General features: G+C 40.1%; 1 protein-coding gene across 2 annotated transcripts in view; it reads left to right on the top strand.

Annotated features, from left to right (window-relative positions):
- LOC128660276 (1-aminocyclopropane-1-carboxylate synthase-like protein 1) overlaps positions 1–22366 on the top strand; it is a 526308-nt gene that overhangs the window by 122296 nt on the left and 381646 nt on the right. For both annotated transcript variants that reach the window (XM_053714036.1, XM_053714037.1), the window contains one exon: positions 6861–6930. In XM_053714036.1, the coding sequence (XP_053570011.1) occupies positions 6861–6930 (70 nt within the window). The remainder of the gene's footprint in view (positions 1–6860; positions 6931–22366) is intronic.

Below are 22366 nucleotides of genomic sequence, written 5' to 3'. Positions count from 1 at the left end.
ATTACCTCTACTGATTCTCGTTTCAGTACTGGTTTGGCTATCTGCTATATGTAGATGAGTGTCTTAGGGTAAGTAAGTCTTATTTCTATTCATGACACTCAAAGCTATGGTTGGGCACTTCATATGTAAAGTTCTAAATATATGTGTTAAAACCTATATTTGCCATGATTCAGGATAATTAGTATTCCTTCTTTCAGACTGCCGGTTTCATTTTTTTGGGAAAATGCATATAAATTATATTTTTTCTTACCTTAAAAATTTTCAATTGACTTTTTTTCAAAATTGCGGGCTGTTAGGCTCGCGGGTGTAGAAAATACTTCTATTTATTGCGTCATTTTTGGCGCGAGACTTTTTTGGCGCAAAAATTTCGTCATTTCCGGCGTCACGTTTGGTGCCGGAAGTTTTCACGTGATTGCGTCATTTTTGAAATATGTGTTGCGTTTTTTTGGCGCCAAAATATGTGGGCGTTATACTTGGCGCCAAAAATGTGGGCGTCATACTTGGCGCCAGTTTTTTTCACATTGTCTCACTTTTTAGTTGCTTCTGGTTTTCTAGAGGCTTGTTTCATTTTGCAGTTTTTCCCATTCCTGAAACTGCCATTTAAGGAATTTGATAATTTTGCTTTATATGTTGTTTTTTCTATTACATATTGCAAGATGTCACTACCTGACCCTGGATCAGAATCTACTTCTGAAAAGACGCTGCCTGATGTCGGTTCTACCAAAGCTAAGTGCATTTGTTGTAAACTTTTGGTAACTGTTCCTCCGGCTGTAGTTTGTGTTAGTTGTCATGATAAACTATCAAACGCAGATAGTATTTCCATTAGTAATAATCCATTACCTGTTGTTGTTCCTTTAACATCTAATGTTCAGGATGTTCCTGTTAATGTAAAAGAATTTGTTTCTAATTCTATTCGGAAGGCTCTGTCTGTTATTCCTTGTTCTAGTAAACGTAAGAGGTCTTTTAAAACTTCTCATATTTCAGATGAATTTTTAAATGACCGCCATCATTCTGACTTATCTATTTCTGATGAGGATCTATCTGGTTCAGAAGATTCTGCCTCAGATATTGACACTGATAAATCTTCATATTTGTTTAAGATGGAGTTTATTCGTTCTTTACTTAAAGAAGTGTTGATTGCATTAGATATGGAGGAGTCTAGTCCTCTTGATATTAAAACTAATAAGCGTTTAAATTCAGTTTTTAAACCTCATGTAGTTATTCCAGAAGTTTTCCCAGTTCCTGATGCTATTTCACAAGTAATTTCTAGGGAATGGAATAGTCTGGGTACTTCATTTACTCCTTCTCCAAGGTTTAAGAAATTGTACCCTTTGCCATCTGATAGATTAGAGTTTTAGGAGAAAATCCCCAAAGTTGATGGGGCTATCTCTACTCTTGCTAAACGTACTACTATTCCTACGGCAGATAGTACTTTGTTTAAAGATCCTTTAGATAGGAAGCTTGAATCCTTTCTAAGGAAGGCTTATTTATGTTCAGGTAATCTTCTTAGACCTGCTATTTCTTTGGCTGATGTTGCTGCAGCTTCAACTTTCTGGTTGGAGGCTTTAGCGCAACAAGTGTCAGACCATAATGCTTATAGCATTGTTAAACTTCTTCAACATGCTAATAACTTTGTTTGTGATGCCATTTTCGATATCATTAGAATTGATGTCAGGAATATGTCTCTAGCTATTTTAGCCAGAAGAGCTTTATGGCTTAAGTCTTGGAATGCAGATATGACTTCTAAGTCAACTTTGCTTTCTCTTTCTTTCCAAGGTAATAAATTATTTGGTTCTCAGTTAGATTCAATAATTTCAACTGTTACTGGGGGAAGGGAGCCTTTTTGCCTCAGGATAAAAAATCTAAAGGTAAATATAGGGCTGCTAATCATTTTCGTTCCTTTCGTCAGAATAAGGAACAAAAGCCTGACCCTTCCCCTAAAGGAACAGTTTCCGTTTGGAAACCTTCTCCAGTCTGGAATAAATCCAAGCCTTTTAGAAAGTCAAAACCAGCTCCCAAATCGGCATGAAGGTGCGGCCCTCATTCCAGCACAGCTGGTAGGGGGCAGGTTACGATTTTTCAAAGATGTTTGGATCAATTCGATTCAAAGTCTTTGGATTCAGATCATTGTTTCACAAGGGTACAGAATAGGTTTCAAGGTAAGACCGCCTGTGAGAAGATTCTTTCTCTCATGCATTCCAGTAAACCCAGTAAAGGCTCGAGCGTTTCTGAAATGTGTTTCAGACCTGGAGTCAGCTGGGGCAATTGTGCCAGTTCCAGTTCTGGAACGGGGCCTGGGGTTTTATTCAAATCTGTTCATTGTTCCAAAGAAAGAGAATTCTTTCAGACCAGTTCTGGATGTAAAAATATTGAATCGTTATGTAAGGATACCAACATTCAAAATGGTGACTATAAGGACTATTCTCCCTTTTGTTCAGCAAGGGCATTATATGTCCACAATAGACTTACAGGTTGCATATCTTCATATTCCAATTCATCTGGACCACTATCAGTTCCTGAGATTCTCTTTTCTAGACAAGCATTACCAGTTTGTTGCTCTTCCTTTTGGCCTAGCAACAGCTCCAAGGATCTTTTCGAAGGTTCTCGGTGCCCTTCTCTCTGTAATCAGGGAGCAGGGTATTGCGGTATTTCCTTATTTGGACGATATCTTGGTACTTGCTCAGTCTTTACATTCTGCAGAATCTCACACAAATCAACTTGGGTTGTTTCTTCAAAAACATGGTTGGAGGATCAATTTACCAAAGAGTTCCTTGATTCCTCAGACAAGGGTAACCTTTTTGGGTTTCCAAATAGATTCAGTGTCCATGACTTTGTCTCTAACAGAAAAAAGACGTCTGAAATTGGTTTCAGCTTGTCGAAACCTTCAGTCTCAATCTTTCCCTTCGGTAGCTTTGTGCATGGAAATTTTAGGTCTCATGACTGCTGCATCGGACGCGATCCCTTTTGCTCGCTTTCACATGAGGCCTCTCCAGCTTTGTATGCTGAACCAATGGTGCAGGGATTATACAAAGATATCACAATTAATATCCTTAAATCCCAATGTTCCATCTTCTCTGACTTGGTGGTTAGATCACCATCGTTTAGTTCAAGGGGCCTCTTTTGTTTGTCCAACCTGGACTGTGATCTCAACAGATGTGAGTCTTTCAGGTTGGGGAGCTGTATGGGGATCTCTGACAGTGCAGGGGGTTTGGGAATCTCAGGAGGCGAGATTACCAATCAACATTTTGGAACTCCATGCGATTTTCAGAGCTCTTCAGTTCTGTCCTCTTCTGAAGAGAGAATCTTTTGTTTTCAGACAGACAATGTCACAACCGTGGCATATGTCAATCATCAAGGAGGGACTCACAGTCCTCAGGCTATGAAAGAAGTATCTCGGATACTTGTATGGGCAGAATCCAGCTCCTGTCTAATTTCTGCGGTTCACATCCCAGGTATAGACAATTGGGAAGCGGATTATCTCAGTCGCCAGACGTTACATCCGGGCGAATGGTCTCTTCACCCAGAGGTATTTCTTCAGATTGTTCAAATCTGGAGACTTCCAGAAATAGATCTGATGGCCTCTCATCTAAACAAGAAACTTCCCAGGTATCTGTCCAGATCCAGGGATCCTCAGGCGGAAGCGGTGGACGCGTTGTCACTTCCTTGGAATTATCAACCTGCTTATATCTTTCCGCCTCTAGTTCTTCTTCCAAAAGTGATTTCCAAAATCCTAATGGAGCGTTCGTTTGTACTGCTGGTGGCTCCAGCATGGCCACACGGGTTTTGGTATGCGGATCTCGTTCAGATGGCCAGTTGCCAACCTTGGACACTTCCGTTAAGGCCAGACCTTCTATCTCAAGGCCCATTTTTCCATCAGGATCTCAAATCATTAAATTTGAAGGTATGTAGATTGAACGCTTAATACTTAGTCATAGAGGTTACTCTGACTCAGTGATTAATACTATGTTACAGGCTCGTAAATCTGTGTCTAGAAAGATCTATTACTGAGTCTGGAAGACTTACATTTCTTGGTGTTCTTCACATAAATTCTCTTAGCATTCTTTTAGAATTCCTAGAATTTTACAGTTTCTTCAGGATGGTTTGGAAAAAGGTTTGTCTGCAAGTTCCTTGAAGGGAAGTCTCTGCTCTTTCTGTACTTTTTCACAGAAAGATTGCTAATCATCCTGATATTCATTGTTTTGTTCAGGCTTTGGTTCATATTAAGCCTGTCATTAAGTCAATTTCTCCTCCTTGGAGTCTTAATTTGGTTCTGAGGGCTTTACAGGCTCCTCCGTTTGAACCTATGCATTCTCTGGATTTTAAATTACTTTCTTGAAAAGTATTATTCCTTTTGGCCATCTCTTCTGCTAGAAGAGTTTCTGAGCTATCTGCTCTTTCTTGTGAATCTCCTTTTCTGATTTTTCATCAGGATAAGGCAGTGTTACAGACTTCATTTAATTTTTTACCTAAAGTTGTGAATTCTAACACCATTAGTAGAGAAATTGTTGTCCCTTCTTTGTGTCCTAATCCTAAGAATACTCTGGAGAGATCTTTACATTCTTTGGATGTAGTTAGAGCTTTGAAATATTATGTTGAAGCTACTAAAGATTTCAGGAAGACTTCTAGTCTATTTGTTGTCTTTTCTGGTTCTAGGAATGGTCAAAAGGCTTCTGCCATTTCTTTGGCTTCTTGGTTAAAGTCTTTGATTCATCATGTTTATGTGGAGTCGGGTAAATCCCCGCCTCAAAGGATTACGGCTCATTCTACTAGGTCAGTTTCTACTTCCTGGGCTTTTAAGAATGAAGCTTCTGTTGATCAGATTTGCAAAGCAGCAACTTGGTCTTCTTTGCATACTTTTACTAAATTCTACCATTTTGATGTGTTTTCTTCTTCTGAAGCAGTTTTTGGTAGAAAAGTACTTCAGGCAGCTGTTTCAGTTTGATTCTTCTGCTTATAATTTTTTTTTCATTATAAGATTAAAACTTTTTGATTTAGGTTGTGGATTATTTTTTCAGCGGAATTGGCTGTCTTTATTTTATCCCTCCCTCTCTAGTGATTCTTGCGTGGAAGTTCCACATCTTGGGTATTTATTATCCCATACATCACTAGCTCATGGACTCTTGCCAATTACATGAAAGAAAACATAATTTATGTAAGAACTTACCTGATAAATTCATTGCTTTCATATTGGCAAGAGTCCATGAGGCCCACCCTTTTTTGTGGTGGTTATGATTTTTTTTGTATAAAGCACAATTATTCCAATTCCTTGTTTGATGCTTTCGCTCCTTTCTTATCACCCCACTTCTTGGCTATTCGTTAAACTAAATTGTGGGTGTGGTGAGGGGTGTATTTATAGGCATTTTGAGGTTTGGGAAACTTTGCCCCTCCTGGTAGGAATGTATATCCCATACGTCATTAGCTCATGGACTCTTGCCAATATGAAAGAAATGAATTTATCAGGTAAGTTCTTACATAAATTGTTATTCTGGTTTAGATTGTCCCTTTAAATCCCTTTTACTGTGTATATAACAGAGGGTTTAAAGGGACATTAAACACTAAATAAATGCTAGACAGAATGATGCATTCAAAGAAAAGATTAGTCTGAGAATACCATGTAGATGTATTTTATAAAAATTCATTAGTTGTTTAAATATTGACAAAATAAGTGTAAAGTTTTAGTGTCTATAAAACAATGGGAGCTGCCATGTTGTAACGTAGATTACCTTCTCTGCTGTGACTAATTAGGGACAGTTATAAATAGGTCACTAGAGGGTGCAGCCAATGGCTGTGTGGAATATAACAGTGTTCTGCACTTCCATTTCTAACAGGAACTGACAGCTTTTTCAGAATGGAATTACAGGAAAAAGGGACAAAAGAAATAATGAAAGTATATTGTAGAGTTTTTTCTACATATACAATTTATCATTTTACCATATAAAAGTGCTTAATGTCCCTTTAAGATTGCATTGAGATGTAACTCCCAGGTGAATTAGCTGAATAGTAAATAGCAGCTATTACCACATAATAAAGTTTCCATGATTACTAGACTTATTCTGAAAAGTCTGAGTAATAAAGGTGGAATTAGTCTGTTACATGTCTATGTACCCTGGCTATGAGATACCTCAACATTGTTGTACCTACTAATAGCCTGTGGGCTGTGTAAGTGCAGAAAATGGCTTCACTTACATCAGATGCACCCACTCTAACTGGCTGCAGAAAAGACTGCTTTCAGTATAGAGCTCTTCCAGTGCTGTGTACATCGCAGCAGAGGATATTTGCATGGAGAATATTGATGACACAACAGGAGGAGGATAAGGAACCAGTCCCCACAACACCTGTGGTTGTCTTGTGAATAGCACCTTCACTGGAAGTGATTGTGTCAGTTCCTAATACTCCATTCTCCCCTCTGTCTCTCAATATCAGCTCTCTGAGGGGAAAATGGGCCTCATATCAGTCTGAAGACCTCTCTCAATGTAGAATCTGGAGCACCTCAATTCTTCACTTTCCTCCTGGGAAGAAAAGACTAGAATACCAGAGAGGTGGGAGGGATTAAGTGCACCTAGAGTTTTGGGAATCTGTGCCTCATCCTAGTGACCTAGAGTTGAATCACAGGAGTAATGGCTTGTGGACTCTTACCACCTTATAAAAGAAAAGGTTTATGCTCTGATAAACCTAATGGGATTGATGTAATCAATCAAAAGCTGATGGATTAAATAGATCACAGTTTGAATATTGTGTATGTTGCTGTTCAACCAAGCTTGATTCGTATACATAATTAGAAATATAATATAGTGCACACAAATAATTCTACTTCACATGCAATCATCTTATCACAAATCAAATCTATATTTGTATTTCAGATTCAGACAAGAAGTTGCCAGCTTTCTTACTGACTACTGCCATGGATCTGAACCCTTAAATCCAGACAATGTAAGAAAAGCTTTATCTTTTAAAATGCTATATTCTGTGGGTTATAAAACATTAAAAAATCAACTGTAAACAGAAATGTAAGTGCACAAAATTAGATGTACAAATAGTTATTTGCTATTTCAATGAACATCAGTATGACTCAAATTTGGATATCAGTTTATAATGGTCTTCTAATGTCTACTATAACCTTTAATTGCCAAGTTAAAAAAAACTTGAAACTGAGTTAACAATTCTATATAGTTTTAGGTTCCTGAATGACTTGTGGTGATCTCATCTAAGATTACACATAGTTCTTAGGTAAACATAATCTATTAGCTCATTTTTAAGTACTAACATGAATTATACTGGCAGAGCTAATTGATCTATATTAAATGAGACTAGCTTTTCTGCTTATGCCAGTGCATGTATTTAGTAGCTAGGTTGGTACTAGTAATCACCTGCTGCTTCTAGAGTGGGTTTGGCAATTTTATTTTGTAAAGTGCAAAATAGTAAATATTTTAGGCTTTGAGAACCAAGAGGCAAAATTGAGGATATTGTGTGGGTACTTCTATAGCAAGAGAGAAAACAAATTTCCGCAATTTGTTTTACATAAATTCAAAACAAACGAGCTACTTGGATACTGAAGTTTACTTCAGTGTTATTTTCATATTTTATTCTTCTGAAGATCAGATCCTGTTAAGAATTTTCTTATTTTTCTGATCATTGCTTTTCTTTGAGTTGGGTATATTTTCTCACTGTGTATTGAAGTACCTAGAGCAGCAGTGCAAAGCGAACTTTATTAAGTCACAGCTCTGTCATTGTAGCATAGGAAATACATCAATGCACAAGAGAAACTATTTTCCAATAAGACTTTGAGGTTGATAACAATCCTGTAGAAAAACCTAGCCAATGATTCTCCTATCATTGGGATTTTTGTAGTTAATTTCCTCTAAAGAATTGTGATTGACCCCTTTATTTCTGGACACTGAAATTAGAATTTGTATGTGTCACAATATAATATTCTTTTGTTTTTGATTTCCAAGCCTTTAAAGAATAAATGAAAAAACATTCTTAGTTTGTAGCTGTACAAAGTAAGACGGTGGGGTATGTGTTGGCCCCTCAAGCTGTATTTTGCCAACCCCTGGTCTAGAGTTTATTTTGTAGGAACATTAACTTATCAGCTTTCTACAGTGTTCCACGAAGGATGTGCCAGTGAGGATACAGAAAGTTAATTATCAAACTAAATAAGAGTGTTTGTTGTTCAGAAATATTTGTTTATTGTAATCTAATAATTAGGGAAGGTCTAGATTCTTAAAGGGATATTAAACTCAACATTTTCCAACATTTTCCTAGCATGCATATGAAGAAGCACTACTATACATGCTAATTAAAAAAAAAATATTAAAAAGGGTAGTTATAGCTGTTTATTTTAATTTGAAACAGATGAAGTATTTCTTTCATCAGATGGTGAGTCCACAAGCCATCACATGTGAAAATTGTCAGTATATGGCCGGGTTATAATACAATTTATTTAATAATTATTCTTTAAAATAACCCCCAATTAAAATGCATATACGAAACAATTAAAATCAATATTTTATTCCTAAATTCTTTACGATACGTTAAAGTTAGAAACACATTGATTATATTTATAGAAACCAGATTATGAATCAATTGATACACACTTATGCTGTTATAATATTCTTTACAAAGATCATAAAACAACATATACCTTTAAAATTAACCTTACTCACAATGAATCGCATTAAAATACCACAATAAAATACCAGAGTATGGATCGCTAACTTTCACAGTGCCTAGTTAAAGGGACACTGAACCCAAATTTTTTCTTTCCTGATTCAGATAGAGCATGCAATTTTAAGGAACTTTCTAATTTACTCCTATTATCAAATTTTCTTCATTCTCTTGGAATCTTTATTTGAAAAGCAAGAATGTAAGTTTAGATGCCGGCCCATTTTTGGTGAACAACCTGGGTTGTTCTTGCTAATTGGTGGATTAATTTATCCGACCAATAAACAAGTGCTATCCAGGGTTCTGAACTAAAAAATAGCTTAGATGCCTTCTTTTTCAAATAAAGATAACAAGAGAACGAAGAAAAATTGATAATAGGAGTAAATTAGAAAGTTGCTTAAAAATGCATGCTCTATCTGAATCACGAAAGAAAAAATTTGGGTTCAGTGTCCCTTTAAACAATATAACAAGATACTTTAACAGCCAATTTTTATGCCAAGTTACCTGAGCTGAAATAAATCTTATTTTAGCTACAATTAAGGCAAGTTCTAAAATATATATACAGTTGCAAATATGAATTACTTAGCACTAAATATGACTAGTTAAACAACACAGGACTATGAACATGAGCTTAAAATACAAATTGTGCTCTTTTAAATTTACCAGCTGTAATCTATTTCCTTAGAATGCCTTTGATTTAAATATTATATATACTTAACAGTTTTTTATACTTTACCCAAATAACCAAATCAATGTTTTAGCTTCCAGAGTTTCTCCAATAAGTCCAATTTCACCTCATAAATTAAAAGAGGTATTTTTGCAAGATGGATAAAAATTAGCCCAGAGTTGCTTTAGAGAGACTGGCTTCCAAGGCAACAGTTTCAGTCAAAAATTCAGCAGCAAAGACTAATCCCTTTTCTCTTGTAAAGGTGTATCCAGTCCACGGGTTCATCCATTACTTGTGGGATATTCTCCTTCCCAACAGGAAGTTGCAAGAGGACACCCACAGCAGAGCTGTCTATATAGCTCCTCTCCTAACTGCCACCCCCAGTTATTCTCTTGCAACTCTCAACAAGAAAGGAAGTATCAAGAGATATGTGGTGACTTAGTGTAGTTTTTACCTTCAATCAAGAGTTTGTTATTTTTAAACGGTACCGGCGTTGTACTGTTTTACTCTCAGGCAGAAATTGGAAGAAGAATCTGCCTGGAGGTTGATGATCTTAGTGGTTTGTAACTAAGGTCCATTGCTGTTCTCACACATAACTGAAGAGTATGGAAAGAAAACTTCAGTTGGGGGGACGGTTTGCAGATCACCTGCTTTGAGGTATGTTCAGTATATATTTTTCTAGAGAGATGATAAGGTCTAGAAAATGCTGACAGTGCCTGATATATTTGAGGTAAGCCTGATACAGTGATTTAACAACGACTGGGATCATGCTTACAAGATAAGGGTAATATTCATGTTAACTCTCATATTACTTAGTGTAAAAACGTTTGCATAACTTACAGAAAAAACTTTTTTTCGCTGAGGGTGATAAATCTTTATTTGGGGCCTAGTTTTCCACATGGCTTGTTAGATTACTCCTAGGAGTACTTTTTTAAGGCCCTCTGACATTGAATGCATGGTGGGAGGGGCCTATTTTTGCGCACTTTATGCGCAGTTGATATTCAGACTGAGACATCCAGCTTCCCTAAAGGAGTCCTCTGGCATCTAGGACCACTATAGAGGGTTTTTTTCCTGCAAAAATCGTGTTTAAGGGCAGGTAGGAGCCACAGCAGAGCTGTGGCAGTGTGTTTGACTGTTTTTTAATGGTTTTACCGTTTTTCTAATCCGGTTTGGGGCCTAAGGGGTTAATCATCCATTTGCAAGTGGGTGCAATGCTGCTTTAGTCTCTTATACACACTGTAAAATTTTGTAGAGTTTACTACTTTTTAACACTGTTTTGCAGTTTATGTGGTAGTTTTTTTCTCTTAAAGGCACAGTACCGTTTTTGTTTAATTGCTTTTTCACATTTATTAAAGTGTTTTCCAAGCTTGCTGGTCTCATTACTAGTCTGTTAAACATGTCTGACATAGAGGAAACTCCTTGTTCATTATGTTTAGAAGCCATTGTGTGTACCAAATGCACTGACCTTTCTATAAGTTATAAAGACCATATTATGGGTTTTAAAGATTTATCACGAGAGGTTTCTCAGACTGACAAAAGGGAGGTTAAACCACCTAGCTCTCCCAATGTGTCAGAACCTATATCTCCCGCGCAAGTGACGCCAAGTACATCTGGCGCGTCCAATGCGTTTACCTTACAAGATATGGCGGCAGTTATGAATCATACTCTGACAGAAGTATTGTCCAAACTGCCATGGTTACAAGGAAAGCGAGACAGCTCTGGGGCTAGAACAATTACAGAGCTTTCTGACGCTTTAGTAGCTATGTCTGATATACCCTCACAATGTACAGAAGCCGAAGCAGGAGAGCTTCTATCTGTGGGTGACATTTCTGAGTCAGGGAAGGCGTTACTTCAGTCTGACTCTGAAATGACAGCATTTAAATTTAAGCTTGAACACCTCCGCTTGTTGCTCAGGGAGGTTTTAGCAACTCTGGATGACTGTGACACCATTGTAGTCCCAGGGAAATTGTGTAAAATGGACAAATACTTTGCAGTGCCTGTTTACACTGATGTTTTTCCAATCCCAAAGAGGTTTTCAGAAATTATTACTAAGGAATGGGATAGACCAGGTGTACCGTTCTCTCCCCCTCCTGCTTTTAAAAAGATGTTTCCCATAGATGCCGCTACACAGGACTCGTGGCAGACGGTCCCTAAGGTGGAGGGAGCAGTCTCTACCCTAGCTAGGCGTACAACTATCCCCATCGAGGACAGTTGTGCTTTCCTAGATCCAATGGATAAAAAATTAGAGGGTTTCCTTAAGAAAATCTTTATACAACAAGGTTTTATTCTCCAGCCTCTTGCATGCATTGCCCCAGTCACTGCTGCAGTGGCTTTCTGGTTAGAGTCTCTTGAAGAGGCTCTACAGGTGGAGACCCCATTGGATGATATCCTAGACAGGCTTAAAGCTCTTAAGTTAGCCAATTCATTTATTTCTGACGCCGTTTTTCATTTAACAAAGCTAACAGCTAAGAATTCAGGTTTTGCCATTCAGGCGCGTAGGGCGCTATGGCTTAAATCCTGGTCAGCTGACGTTACTTCAAAGTCTAAGCTTCTCAACATCCCCTTCAAAGGGCAGACCCTATTCCCCAGGATAGGTCCAACAAATTAAGGACCAAACAGACTAATTTTCGTTCCTTTCGAAACTTCAAGAGTGGCGCAGCTTCAACTTCCTCTACTGCAAAACAAGAAGGAAATTTTGCCCAGTCCAAGCCAGTCTGGAGACCTAACCAAGCTTGGAACAAGGGAAAGCAGGCCAAAAAACCTGCTGCTGCCTCTAAGACAGCATGAAGGAGTAGCCCCCGATCCGGGACAGACTTTCTCTCTTCGCCCAGGCTTGGGCAAGAGACGTCCAGGATCCCTGGGCTCTGGAGATTGTTTCCCAGGGATATCTTCTGGATTTCAAAGCCTCATCTCCAAAGGGGAGATTTCATCTCTCACAATTCTCTGCAAACCATATAAAGAGAGAGGCATTCTTACGTTGTGTTCAAGACCTTCTGGTTATGGGAGTGATCCACCCAGTTCCAAGGGAGGAACAGGGGCAAGGATTCTATTCAAATCTGTTTATAGTTCCCAAAAAAGAGGGAACTTTCAGACCAATCTTGGATCTCAAGATCCTAAACAAATTTCTCAGGGTCCCATCCTTCAAGATGGAGACTATTCGAACCATCCTACCTATGATCTAGGAGGGTCAATATATGACTACCGTGGACTTAAAGGATGCTTATCTCCACATTCCGATACACAGAGATCATCATCGGTTTCTCAGGTTTGCCTTCCTAGACATGCATTACCAGTTTGTGGCTCTTCCCTTTGGGTTAGCTACGGCACCAAGAATCTTTACGAAGGTTCTGGGGTCCCTACTGGCGGTTCTAAGGCCACGAGGCATAGTGGTGGCTCCTTACCTAGACGACATTCTGATACAGGCGTCGAATTTTCAAATCGCCAAGTCCCATACGGACATTGTTCTGGCATTCTTGAGGTCTCATGGGTGGAAGGTGAACGAAGAAAAGAGTTCTCTCTCCCCTCTCACAAGAGTTTCCTTCCTATGAACTCTGATAGATTCAGTAGAAATTAAGATTTTTCTGACAGAGGTCAGGTTGTCAAAGCTTCTAACTTCCTGCCGTGCTCTTCATTCCACTTCTCAGCCGTCAGTGGCTCAGTGTATGGAAGTAATCGGCTTAATGATAGCGGCAATGGACATAGTTCTGTTTGCCCGCCTACATCTCAGACCACTGCAACTCTGCATGCTCAATCAGTGGAATGGGGATTACACAGATTTGTCCCCTCTGCTAAATCTGGATCAAGAGACCAGGGATTCTCTTCTCTGGTGGCTATCTCGGGTCCATCTGTCCAGGGGAATGAGCTTCCGCAGGCCAGAATGGACTATAGTGATGACAGATGCCAGCCTTCTGAGCTGGGGCGCAGTCTGGAACTCCCTGAAGGCTCAGGGTTCTTGGACTCAGGAGGAAGCCCTCCTTCCGATAAACATTCTGGAACTAAGAGCGATATTCAATGCTCTTCAGGCTTGGCCTCAGCTAGCTGCGGTCAGGTTCATCAGATTTCAGTCGGACAACATCACGACTGTAGCCTATATCAACCATCAGGTGGGTACAAGGAGCCCCCTGGTGATGTTGGAGGTTTCAAAGATAATTCTATGGGCAGAGGTTCACTCTTGCCATCTCTCAGCTATCCATATCCCAGGAGTAGAGAACTGGGAGGCGGATTTCCTAAGTCGGCAGACTTTTCTTCCGGGGGAGTGGGAGCTCCATCCGGAGGTATTTGCCCAGTTGATTCAACTATGGGGCAAACCAGAACTGGATCTCATGGCGTCTCGTCAGAACGCCAAGCTTCCTCGTTACGGGTCCAGGTCCAGGGATCCCAAGCAGCGCTGATAGATGCTCTAGCAGTGCCCTGGTCCTTCAGCCTGGCTTATGTATTTCCACCGTTTCCTCTGCTCCCTCGTCTGATTGCCAAGATCAAGCAGGAGAGAGCTTCGGTGATTTTGATAGCTCCTGCGTGGCCACGCAGGACTTGGTATGCATATCTGGTGGACATGTCATCCTTTCCACCATGGACTCTGCCGCTGAGGCAGGATCTTCTACTTCAAGGTCCTTTCAAACATCCAAATCTAATTTCTCTGCGTCTGACTGCTTGGAGATTGAACGCTTGATTCTATCAAAGCGTGGTTTTTCCGAGTCGGTCATTGATACCTTAATTCAGGCTTGAAAGCCTGTCACCAGGAAAATCTATCATAATATATGGTGCAAATATCTTCATTGGTGTGAATCCAAGGGTTACTCATGGAGTAAAGTCAGGATTCCTAGAATCTTATCCTTTCTCCAAGAGGGATTGGAGAAAGGTTTGTCTGCTAGTTCCTTAAAGGGACAGATTTCTGCTCTGTCTATTCTTTTGCACAAACGTCTGGCTGAGGTTTCAGACGTTCAGGCGTTTTGTCAGGCTTTAGTTAGAATTAAGCCTGTGTTTAAACCTGTTGCTCCGCCATGGAGTTTAAATTTAGTTCTTAAAGTTCTTCAAGGGGTTCCGTTTGAACCTTTGCATTCCATAGATATTAAATTTTTATCTTGGAAAGTTCTGTTCCTAGTAGCTATCTCCTCGGCTCGAAGAGTTTCGGAGTTATCTGCTTTATAGTGTGATTCCCCTTATCTGATTTTCCATACAGATAAGGTAGTTTTGCGTACCAAACCTGGGTTTCTTCCTAAGGTAGTATCTAATAAGAACATCAATCAGGAGATTGTTGTTCCTTCATTATGTCCTAATCCTTCCTCAAAGAAGGAACGTCTTTTACACAATCTTGATGTGGTTCGTGCTTTAAAGTTTTATTTACAAGCTACGAAGGATTTTCGTCAAACTTCTGCTTTGATTGTTGTCTACTCTGGACAGAGGAGAGGCCAAAGGGCTTCGGCAACTTCTCTTTCTTTTTGGCTGAGAAGCATAATCCGCTTAGCTTATGAGACTGCTGGCCAGCAGCCTCCTGAAAGAATTACAGCTCATTCCACTAGAGCGGTGGCTTCCACATGGGCTTTTAAAAATGAGGCCTCTGTTGAACAGATTTGTAAGGCGGCGACTTGGTCTTCGTTTCAAACTTTTTCTAAATTCTACAAATTCGATACTTTTGCTTCTTCGGAGGCTATTTTTGGGAGAAAGGTCTTACAGGCAGTGGTGCCTTCCGTTTAAGTTCCTGCCTTGTCCCTCCCTTCATCCGTGTCCTGAAGCTTTGGTATTGGTATCCCACAAGTAATGGATGAACCCGTGGACTGGATACACCTTTACAAGAGAAAATAAAATTTATGCTTACCTGATAAATTTATTTCTCTTGTGGTGTATGCAGTCCACGGCCCGCCCTGTCATTTTAAGGCAGGTGTTTTTTATTTTTAAACTACAGTCACCACTGCACCCTATAGTTTCTCCTTTTTTCTTGCTTGTCTTCGGTCGAATGACTGGGGTGGCAGTTAGGGGAGGAGCTATATAGACAGCTCTGCTGTGGGTGTCCTCTTGCAACTTCCTGTTGGGAAGGAGAATATCCCACAAGTAATGGATGAACCCGTGGACTGGATACACCACAGGAGAAATACATTTATCAGGTAAGCATAAATTTAGTTTTTTCTCTCTTGCATGGGGTTATATCACCTGATATACCCCACCCCTTTTTATTCTAATCATTGGTGAAATTGGAAATGCACCACGGAAGCTTGTCTTGTGATAGGCCCCTTGAGCTGAGCACCTCTTGGTTATTTGGGAGACGCCTCCCTGAGTAGCCATTTATCTTTGGGCTGCGATACCATCTCTGATCTATAGGTGGCAGCAGACAACCAGAAATACAGTTTTACCATCAAATATTGCTGAAGTTTAACTATCTAAAAATATGTTTATCAAATACACTATTTCTTTATATTAATAAATCTGTCTGGTCATATATCTGTCCCATCTAAGATAATCTAGTATGCATTCATAGACACCAGACATGAGTGTGTTTTTAGTATCATACTAGTATTATTTTAAAATGCATTTAAAGTTGTATTTGATTATTTTCCCAGATTAATACAAACACAGCATATTTCACATCTTGCTGAGTGCCCTCCCCAAAAAAAAACATATGACACAATTTATGGGACAACCACACATGTACTTGTCAGATGTCTGAAAATAAATAGAAGAATAGGTTATTAATTTTAAAACAGATTTGACATTTTAAATTGACTGTATAGCTACTTATTAAATTCAGTAAATATTTATCCAACATGCTGCTGCTATGCACTGCTTCTTAGGTCCACAAATACACATTTTTATACAATATTTTAAATTATACAAGTTTGTATGTTAAAAATTAATTTTAGTTACAATACAATATGCATTTCTGCTTGGCTCGGTGCAGATGTGTATCCAACACAGCAGGGGTAATTTAACACTTGGATGAGGACAGCTGTATCCTTTGAGTAAGTTTGTATATTCCCTTATTCTTGCAGATGGAGCGACTGGTTTTTTTTAGATACGGAAAAATTATTTACCCAGGCCTCCTTTGAAATGGATAATTGGGACATTCTGGCTTGTGATCAGATAGGAACTTTAACTTCACACCTTAGGCAGGAAATCTTTGAAAGCAATTCCTTTGTTCTCAGATGTTCTGTTAATCAGGAAAAAGGGATGTGGGCTGGTCTGTTATGAGACCAATTCATATCAAATTAGGTTTTAGCTAAAAAAAAATGAAATATTAGATTCTACGATACATCTGTAGTTTATTTAATGTTACTCACAGATACCCTGACATAATTCCCCCTTCCAGTTTTAAATAGATGTAGGACACATGTATTTGAATTGACTTAAAGTCAGTGGTACTTGGTGAGTGTATTGACAGTATGCATCATAGACAGTCTTCTATGAAGAGAGTCTGTTATTTTTCGAGTCCTCATGCTCATTAGTTAGGCATCTTTAAACTATAATATTTCTTTAGTGCATCTGGGGATATGACACTTCATTCTCCCTCTATGACTTGTAGTTGGGATCTAAGATGGCACACTTGCAACTGATTGATATGGACCCATTTATCCATAAAAGTATCATTTTTAGGTATCCTAATTTTATAGACGACTGGAGATATTTTGTCAGTAACGGCAAAAGGACCGTTCCAGGATGGATGAAATTTCTTCTCCTTAACCTGATCTCTTAGAAAGTTATAAAGATAAACTTTATCATTTATTTCATATTCCTTTTTGGATGTTTTGAGATCATAATAGGTTTTAGTGGCAGCTGTGGCCTTTTCTATGTTCCTTTGAGCAAAGGCATATTGTAGGTGTTTCCTTAGGTTCTCCACAGGTTCTCCTCCATTCTTCTACCCGTCATCAATTCAAAAGGTGACATCTTGGTAGCACTACTTGGAGTTGCTCTTAATGCCATTAGGACTAGAGGTAATTTTACATCCCAATCTTTATCTGTTTCACTCACAAACTTTTTGAGGATTTTCACAATGGACTGGTTGAAACATTCTACACCACCACTTGAGGCAGTTCTATATGCAATATGGAGCTTTCTTTTGACCCCTAGTATTTTCCACATTTTTGTCTTCACTTCGCTAGTGAAGTGGGTTCCCCGATTGGATTCAATTCTGTGGGGTAAACCAAATCTGGAAAACACGTGGTTGATGAGCAATGCTGTGCATGTTTCAGCACTATTGTTAGTTGCACTGGTGATGCACTCTACCCATTTAGTGAACAGGCATGTTACTGTCAACATGTATTTGTTACCTATTGATGACTTTGTTACTGGACCAATAAAATCAATTTGTATATCTGACCATGGCATTACATCCCCCTTTTCTGCAATGGCGCTCTATGTGTTGGTGCAGTGGGTTGGAACTGTGGACAGATTAAACATCCTTGACAGTAGGTGTGAACATTTTTTTAACATGTGTGGCCAAAAGACGTAATCACGCAATATTTCATACGTTAATTTGGCAGCCTGATGGCCAGATGTGGGAGCATCATGGGCATGTTGAAGCATGAAACCTCTAAACTTTGTAGGTACCACCCATTGCTGGATGCTAGTTTTGGAGGTTCTAACAAACCATCCTGTAACTTGAATTGTGATTTGGATTTCACTAGGATTCTAAGATCTTGCTTGCCAATACCGTCCTCTTTTGAGATGGGGTTGCTTTCAGGATCTTATATGTGGTTATAGAAGATGCCTACAATTGGGTCTTCTTTCTTTTGCAAGATGTACCGAGTCCACGGATTCATCCTAACTTGTGGGATATTGTCCTTCCTGACAAGAAGTAGCAAAGAGAGCACCACAGCAGAGCTGTCTATATAGCTCCCCCCTTAACTCCACCCCCAGTCATTCTCTTTGCTGGCTCTAAGCAGGAAGGGTAAAGAGAAGAGGTGTTAAAATGTTAGTTTTATTTTATCTTCAATCAAGTGTTTGTTATTTTTAAATGGTACCGGTGTTGTACTATTTACTCTCAGGCAGGACATAGATGAAGATTTCTGCCTGGAGGATGATGATCTTAGCATTTGTAACTAAGTTCCACTACTGTTCCCACAGAAGCTGAGGAGTACAGGAAAACTTCAGTGTGAGGAACGGTTCTTGCTATACAGCAATGAGGTATGTTCAGCCCTTTTTTTCTGCAGAGACTTGGATAACTACAGAAAGGCTGAAAGTATCCCCATTAGGGGAAGGGTAAGCAGTAATTCTAGTGTTAGAAGGGTATTACTAGCTTGCATATAGGGCTAATTTTATGGGCACTCAGTTTGTATGTTATATTAGGAACAAACGTTTGTGTGTCTGGGAGTACTATGTTTATTTTATTTGGGACTTCTGTTTGGAGGGTTCACTTGGCTTATTTGTTTTTTTTTTAAAACCCACATGGCTCAAGGATCGTTTTGTAACTTTCTGTGCAGGCCCCAGCAACATCGGGTAGAGAGGGGCGGGGCCTATTTTCGCGCCTCAGTGGCGCATTTATTTTGCATAGGCAAGCAGCAAGCCACAACAGAAGGGTCCTGGAGCACTTCTAAGGTCCTAATCGAAGCTTCATTTCCACATTTTTGATCCTTGAGGGCAGGTAGGCGCCACAGCAGTGCTGTGGCAGGGTACTGACAAGGGTTTTACCGGGTTTTTAACTCTTTTTAATCCGGTTTTCTCATTTAAGGGTTAATTGCCTTAATATTTGTGGTGCAATCTTACTAAAGCTTGAGAGGTATACTGTAAAAATTTTGGAAATTTTTGAGTTATTTTAAGCAGTTTTGCAGTTTGTGTATGCCTTTTTTTCTCTTAAAGGCACAGTACCGTTTTTGCAAATTGTATTTTTTTCATTAAATAAAGTGTTTTCCAAGCTTGCTTGCCTCATTACTAGCCTGTTAAACATGTCTGACATTGAGGAAACTCATTGTTCAATTTGTTTAGAAGCCATTGTGGAACCCCTCTTAGAATGTGTCCCACTTGTACTGATATGTCTATAAATTGCAAACAGCATATTTTGACTTATAAAGGTTTGGCATTAGATGATTCTCAGACAGAAGATAATCAGGTTTTGCCATCTAGTTCTCCCCAAGTGTCACAACCAGTAACGCCCGCACAAGCGACGCCAAGTACTTCTAGTGCGTCTAATTCTTTCACCTTGCAAGATATGGCCTCAGTTATGAATACTACCCTCACAGAGGTTTTATCTAAGCTGCCAGGGTTGCAAGGGAAGCGCAGTAGCTCTGGGTTAAGATAAAATGCTGAGCCTTCTGACGCTTTAGTAGCCGTTCCGATATTCACTCACAATGTTCTGAAGTAGGGATGAGGGATTTGCTATCTGAGGGAGAGATTTCTGACTCTGGAAAGATGTTCCCTCAGACTGATTCAGATATGACGGCATTTAAATTTAAGCTAGAGCACCTCTGTTTATTGCTCAGGGAGGTTTTAGCGACTCTGGATGATTGTGACCCTATTGTGGTTCCAGAGAAATTGTGTAAAATGGACAAATATTTAGAGGTTCCTGTTTACACTGATGTTTTTCCGGTTCCTAAGAGGATTTCGGACATTGTTACTAAGGAGTGGGATGGACCAGGTATTCCGTTCGCTCCCCCTCCTGTTTTTAAGAAAATGTTTCCCATATCTGACACCATAAAGGACTCATGGCAGATGGTCCCTAAGGTGGAGGGAGCTATTTCTACTCTAGCTAAGCGTCCAACTATACCTATTGAAGACAGTTGTGCTTTCATTGATCCTATGGATAAAAAATTAGAGGGTCTCCTAAAGAAAATTTTTGTTCATCAAGGTTTTCTTCCTCAACCTATAGCGTGCATTGTTCCTGTAACCACTGCAGCTGCATTTTGGTTTGAGGTTCTAGAAGAGACTCTTCAGATGGAGACCCCACTAGATAATATTCTGGACAGAATTAAGGCTCTTAAGTTAGCTAATTCTTTTATTACAGACGCCGCTTTTCATCTTGCTAAATTAGCAGCAAAGAATTCAGGTTTTGCCATTTTAGCGCATAGAGCGTTATGGCTTAAATCCTGGTCGGCCGATGTGTCCTCTAAATCTAAGCTTTTGACCATCCCTTTCAAAGGTAAGACCCTATTCGGGCCTGCACTGAAAGATATCATTTCAGACATCACTGGAGGAAAGGGTCATGCCCTCCTTCAAGATAAGTCAAATAAGACAAGGACCAAACAAAATAATTTTCTTTCCTTTCGAAACTTCAAGGGTGGTCCCGCTTCCTCTTCCCCGGGTGCAAAGCAAGAGGGGAACTTTGCTCAATCCAAGCCAACCTGGAGACCTAACCAGGCTTGGAACAAGAGTAAACAGGCCAAAAAGCCTGCTGCTGCCACTAAGACAGCATGAAGGGGTAGCCCCCGATCCAGGACCGGATCTAGTAGGGGGCAGACTCTCTCTCTTTGCTCAGGCCTGGGCAAGAGACGTTCAGGACTCCTGGGCCGTAGAAATTGAAACCCAGGGGTATCTCCTAGATTTCAAAGATTCTCCTCCAAGGGGGAGATTCCATCTTTCTCAATTGTCTGTAAACCAGACAAAAAGAGAGGCGTTCTTACGCTGTGTAGAAGATCTTTTTACCATGGGAGTGATCTACCCAGTTCCAAAAGCAGAACAGGGGCAAGGTTTCTACTCCAATCTGTTTGTGGTTCCCAAAAAAGAAGGAACCTTCAGACCAATTCTAGATCTCAAGATCCTAAACCAATTCCTAAGAGTTCCATCCTTCAAGATGGAGACCATTCGGACTATTTTACCTATGATCCAGGAGGGTCAATATATGACTACCGTGGATCTAAAGGATGCGTATCTACACATTCCTATCCACAAAGATCATCACCAGTTCCTCAGGTTTGCCTTTCTGGACAGGCATTACCAGTTTGTGGCTCTTCCCTTCGGGTTGGCCACGGCGCGAAGAATCTTCACAAAGGTGCTAGGATCCCTTCTGGCGGTCCTAAGGCCGCGGGGCATAGCAGTGGCGCCTTATCTAGACGACATCTTAATTCAAGCGTCGACTTTCCAACTTGCCAAGTCTCACACGGACTTAGTGTTGGCCTTTCTAAGATCTCATGGGTGGAAGGTGAACGTGAATAAGAGTTCCTTTATTCCTCTCACAAGAGTTCCATTCCTGGGAGCTCTGATAGATTCGGTGGACATGAAAATTTTTGCGACGGATGTCAGTAAATCAAAGATTTTAACCACCTGCCGAGCTCTTCCTTCCATTCCTCGGCCGTCAGTGGCTCAGTATATGGAGGTAATCGGACTTATGGTAGCGGCAATGGACATAGTTCCTTTTGCTCGCTTGCATCTCAGACCACTGCAACTATGCATGCTCAAACAGTGGAATGGGGATTATGCAGATTTGTCTCCTCAGATAAATCTGGATCAAGAGACCAGAGACTCTCTTCTTTGGTGGTTGTCACAGGATCACCTGTCCAGGGGAATGTGTTTCCGCAGGCCAGCGTGGGTTATTGTGACGACGGACGCCAGCCTCCTGGGCTGGGGTGCAGTCTGGAATTCCCTGAAAGCACAGGGTTTGTGGACTCAGGAGGAGGCCCTCCTACCGATAAATATTCTGGAATTAAGAGCGATATTCAATGCTCTTCAGGCGTGGCCTCAGCTGGCTTCAGCCGGATTCATCAGGTTTCAGTCGGACAACATCATGACTGTAGCTTATATCAATCATCAGGGGGGAACAAGGAGTTCCTTGGCGATGATAGAAGTTTCCAGGATAATCCGATGGGCAGAGACTCACTCTTGCCATCTTTCAGCAATCTATATCCCAGGGGTAGAGAACTGGGAGACAGATTTTCTAAGTCGTCAGACTTTTCATCCGGGGGAGTGGGAGCTCCATCCGGAGGTGTTTGCTCAACTGGTTCAGCTATGAGGCACACCAGAATTGGATCAGATGGCATCTCGTCAGAACGCCAAACTTCCTTTTTTACGGATCCAGGTCCAGGGACCCTCAGGCAGTACTGATAGATGCTCTAGCAGTACCCTGGTCGTTCTTCCTGGCTTATGTATTTCCACCTTTCCCTCTCCTTCCGCGTCTGATTG

The sequence above is a fragment of the Bombina bombina genome, chromosome 5 (assembly GCF_027579735.1).
Source record: "Bombina bombina isolate aBomBom1 chromosome 5, aBomBom1.pri, whole genome shotgun sequence".
NCBI lineage: Eukaryota > Metazoa > Chordata > Amphibia > Anura > Bombinatoridae > Bombina > Bombina bombina.
Note: the sequence above shows the minus strand (reverse complement) of the source record. Positions and strands in the feature narration are given on the sequence as shown.